General features: G+C 44.3%; 1 protein-coding gene across 1 annotated transcript in view; it reads left to right on the forward strand.

Annotated features, from left to right (window-relative positions):
- LOC139366901 (docking protein 6-like) overlaps positions 1 to 5,000 on the forward strand; it is a 113,426-nt gene that overhangs the window by 82,372 nt on the left and 26,054 nt on the right. The window contains exon 5 of the mRNA XM_071104646.1: positions 2,985 to 3,174. Coding sequence (XP_070960747.1) covers positions 2,985 to 3,174 — 190 coding nt within the window. The remainder of the gene's footprint in view (positions 1 to 2,984; positions 3,175 to 5,000) is intronic.

A 5,000-nucleotide genomic window follows, 5' to 3' on the forward strand; every position in this document is an offset into this window, starting at 1 on the left:
TGTCCATCCGTCCATCCGTCCATCTGTCCATCCGTCCATCCGTCCATCTGTCCATCTGTCCATCTGTCAGCCACAATGATTTATACAGTACCGTTGAAAAACTTGGGGTCACTTCGAAATGTCCTTTTTTTTTAAAGAAAAACACATTGTTTGTCCATTAAAATAACACCAAATTGATCAGAAATACAGTATAGACATTGTTAATGTTGTAAATGACTATTGTAGCTGGAAACGGCAGATTTTTAATGGAATATCTACGTAGGTATACAGAGGCCCATTATCAGCAACCATCACTCCTGTGTTCCAATGGCACATTGTGTTAGCTAATCCAAGTTTATCATTTTAAAAGACTAATTAGAAAACCCTTTTGCAATCATGTTAGCACAGCTGAAAACTGTCGTTCTGATTAAAGAAGCAATAAAACTGACCTTCTTTAGACTAGTACAGTATCTGGAGCATCAGCATTTGTGGGTTTGATTATAGGCTCAAAATGGCCAGAAACAGAGCTTTTTTCTGAAACTCGTCAGTCTATTCTTGTTCTGAGAAATGAAGGCTATTCCATGCGAGAAATTGCCAAGAAACTGAAGATCTCATACAACACTGTGTACTACTCCCTTCACAGAACAGCGCAAACTGGCCCTAACCAGAATAGAAAGAGGAGTGTGAGGCCCCGGTGCACTACTGAGCAAGAGGACAAGTACATTAGAGAGTCTAGTTTGAGAAACAGATGCCTCACAAGTCCACAACTGGCAGCTTCATTAAATAGTACCCGCAAAACACCAGTCTCAACGTCAACAGTGAAGAGGCTCCAGGATGCTGGCATTTTCTCTTAACTACCGCATTTAACCATGGAAAGAGGTCTGTGAATATGGCTGAATATAAACAGTGTAGTTATTTCCTAACCCTAAGATAGCTGAACTAAATGACTACCGCCCTGTAGCGCTCACTTCTGTCTTCATGAAGTGCTTTGAGAGACTAGTCAAGGATCATATCACCGCCACCTTACCGGCCACCCTAGACCCACTTTAGTTTGCATACCGCCCCAATAGGTCCAGAGACGATGTTATCGCCATCACACTGCACACCGCCCTATCCCATCTGGACAAGAGGAATACCCATGTAAGAATGCTGTTCATTGACTACAGCTCAGCATTCAACACCATAGAACCCTCCAATTCATCATCAAGCTGAAGGCCCTGGGTCTCAACCCCGCTCTGTGCAATTGCGTCCTGGACTTTCTGACGGGCTGCCCCCAGGTGGTGAAGGTAGGAAACATCTCCACTTCGATGATCCTCAACACTGGGGCCCCACAAGTGTACGTGCTCAGCCACTCCTGTACTCCCTGTTCACCCACGACTGCGTGGCCATGCACGCCTCCAACTCAATCATCAGGTTTGCAGACGACACAACAGTTGTAGGCTTGATTACTAACGATGACAAGACAGCCTACAGGGAGGAGGTGAGGGCACTCGGAGTGTGGTGTCAGGAAAACAACCTCTCACTGAATGTCAACAAAACAACGGAGATGATCGTGGACTTCAGGAAACAGCAGAGGGAGCACCCCCTCCAGCAGTGGAGAAGGTGGAAAGTTCCTCGGCATAGACATCACAGACAAACTGAAATGGTCCACCCACACAGACAGTGTGGTGAAGAAGGCGCAACAGCACCTCTTCAACCTCAGGAGGCAGAAGAAATTTGGCTTGTCACGTAAAACCATGACAAACTTTTACAGATGCACAAACGAGAGCATCTTGTCAGTCTGTATCACCGGCTGGTATGGCAACTGCACCGCCCACAACCGTAAGGCTCTCCAGATGGTGGTGCGGTCTGCAAAACGCATCACTGGGGGCAAACTACCTGCCCTCCATGACACCAACACCACCCGATGTTTCAGGAAGGCCATAAAGATCATCAAGGACAACAACCACCCGAGCCACTGCCTGTTCACCCCGCTATCATCCAGAAGACGAGGTCATTACAGGTGCATCAAAGCTGGGACAGAGAGACTGAAAAACAGCTTCTATCTCAAGGCCATCAGACTGCTAAACAGCCACCACTAACTCAGAGAGGCTGCTGCCTACATTGAGACCCAATCACTGGACACTTTAATAAATGGATCACTAGTCACTTTAAACAATGTCTCTAAATAATGCCACTTTAATAATCTCTACATATCTTACATTACTCATATCCCATGTATAAACTGCATTGAGACCCAATCACTGGACACTTCAATAAATGGATCCCTAGTTACTTTAAACAATGCCACTTTAAATAATGTTTACATTTCTTACATTACTTATATCTTATAGTATTTTATACTATCTACTGCATCTTGCCTATGCCGCTCGGTCATCACTCATCCATATATTTATATGTACACATTCTTATTCACCCCTTTAGATTTGTGTGTATAAGGTAGTTGTTGGGGAATTGTTAGATTACTTGTTAGATTTGTGTGTATTAGGTAGTTGTTGGGGAATTGTTAGATTACTTGTTAGATTTGTGTGCATTAGGTAGTTGTTGGGGAATTGTTAGATTACTTGTTAGATTTGTGTGCATTAGGTAGTTGTTGGGGAATTGTTAGATTACTTGTTAGATTTGTGTGTATTAGGTAGTTTTTGGGAATTGTTATATATTACTGTACTGTCAGAACTAGAAGCACAAGCATTTCGTTACACTCGCATTAACATCTGCTAATGTGTGTGATCTGCTGATGTATGTGACCAATAACATTTGATTTGATTTGTAGCCTTCGCTTTTACTGAAAAGCTTGAAAAGTGTTTATAAAAACAGCCAAAATGAGGACTGGAATAGATTCTATCCAAAGGTCAAATTCTTACTGTTGTAACAATGCCACCGTGTTATTCTGCCATTTCAAACATATTTTCTGTTTGTAAAATTGACATGTTTTATTTCTTACTTGTGACTCAAAATCTGTATCCGGTCATAAAAGCAACAAAAAAAAACGTGTTTTGTTCCAGAGCGGTTCAACGTGTACCTGATGCCCACTCCCAACCTGGACATCTATGGGGAGTGTACGATGCAGATCACACATGAGAACATCTACCTGTGGGACATCCACAACGCCCGCGTCAAACTGATCATGTGGCCCCTCAACTCACTGAGGAGATACGGACGAGACTCCACCTGGTTCACTTTCGAGTCAGGAAGGTATGTTTGTGTGTGTGTGATTGTGTGTGTGATTGTGTGTGTGTGTGTGTGTGTGTGTGTGTGTGTGTGTGTGTGTGTGTGTGTGTGTGTGTGTGTGTGTGTGTGTGTGTGTGTGTATATATCCATCTGGTTCACCTATGAGGCGTGACTGATTACACACAGTCTGTCTCATTCACATGTCTCCTGGATCTGACCCTAACCCCTTCCAGGAGACATGTGAAGGGGTTAGGGTCAGATCCAGGAGACATGTGAAGGGGTTAGGGTCAGATCCAGGAGACATGTGAAAGGGTTAGGGTCAGATCCAGGAGACATGTGAAGGGGTTAGGGTCAGATCCAGGAGACATGTGAAGGGGTTAGGGTCAGATCCAGGAGACATGTGAAGGGGTTAGGGTCAGATCCAGGAGACATGTGAAGGGGTTAGGGTCAGATCCAGGAGACATGTGAAGGGGTTAGGATCAGATCCAGGAGACATGTGAAGGGGTTAGGGTCAGATCCAGGAGACATGTGAAGGGGTTAGGATCAGATCTAGGAGACATGTGAAGGGGTTAGGGTCAGATCCAGGAGACATGTGAAGGGGTTAGGATCAGATCTAGGAGACATGTGAAGGGGTTAGGGTCAGATCCAGGAGACATGTGAAGGGGTTAGGGTCAGATCCAGGAGACATGTGAAGGGGTTAGGGTCAGATCCAGGAGACATGTGAAGGGGTTAGGATCAGATCCAGGAGACATGTGAAGGGGTTAGGGTCAGATCCAGGAGACATGTGAAGGGGTTAGGATCAGATCTAGGAGACATGTGAAGGGGTTAGGGTCAGATCCAGGAGACATGTGAAGGGGTTAGGGTCAGATCCAGGAGACATGTGAAGGGGTTAGGATCAGATCCAGGAGACATGTGAAGGGGTTAGGGTCAGATCCAGGAGAACTCCCTCTCTTTCTCTCCCACTTCTCACTCCATCTCTCTTTCTCCTCCATCTCTCTTTCTCTCCCTCTCTTTCTCTCCCACTTCTCACTCCATGTCTCTTTCTCCTCCATCTCTCTTTCTCTCCCCCTTCTCACTCCATCTCTCTTTCTCTCCCTCTCTTTCTCTCCCACTTCTCACTCCATCTCTCTTTCTCCTCCATCTCTCTTTCTCTCTCTCTCTTTCTCTCCCCCTTCTCTCTCCATGTCTCTTTCTCCTCCATCTCTCTTTCTCTCCCCCTTCTCACTCCATCTCTCTTTCCCCTCCATCTCTCTTTCTCCTCCATCTCTCTTTCTCCTCCATCTCTCTTTCTCCTCCATCTCTCTTTCTCCTCCATCTCTCTTTCTCTCTCTCTCTTTCTCTCCCCCTTCTCACTCCATCTCTCTTTCTCTCCCCCTTCTCACTCCATGTCTCTTTCTCCTCCATCTCTCTTTCTCACTCCATCTCTCTTTCTCCTCCATCTCTCTTTCTCTCCCTCTCTTTCTCACTGTCCCTTTCTATCCCCCTTCTCACTCCATCTCTCTTTCTCCTCCATCTCTCTCTCAATTCAATTCAAGGGGCTTTATTGGCATGGGAAACATGTCTTAACATTGCCAAAGCAAGTGAGGTAGATAATATACAAAAGTGAAATAAACAATAAAAATTAACAGTAAACAATACACATACAGAAGTTTCAATACAATAAAGACATTACAAATGTCATACCATATATATATATATATATATATATATATATATATATATACATTGTTGTAACAAGGGAAAACACAAGGCAAAATAAATAAGCATAAATATGGGTTGTATTTACAATGTTGTTTGTTCTTCACTGGTTGCCCTTTTCTTGTGGCAACAGGTCACAAATCTTGCTGCTG

Source organism: Oncorhynchus clarkii, chromosome 15, assembly GCF_045791955.1.
Source record: "Oncorhynchus clarkii lewisi isolate Uvic-CL-2024 chromosome 15, UVic_Ocla_1.0, whole genome shotgun sequence".
Taxonomy (NCBI): domain Eukaryota; kingdom Metazoa; phylum Chordata; class Actinopteri; order Salmoniformes; family Salmonidae; genus Oncorhynchus; species Oncorhynchus clarkii.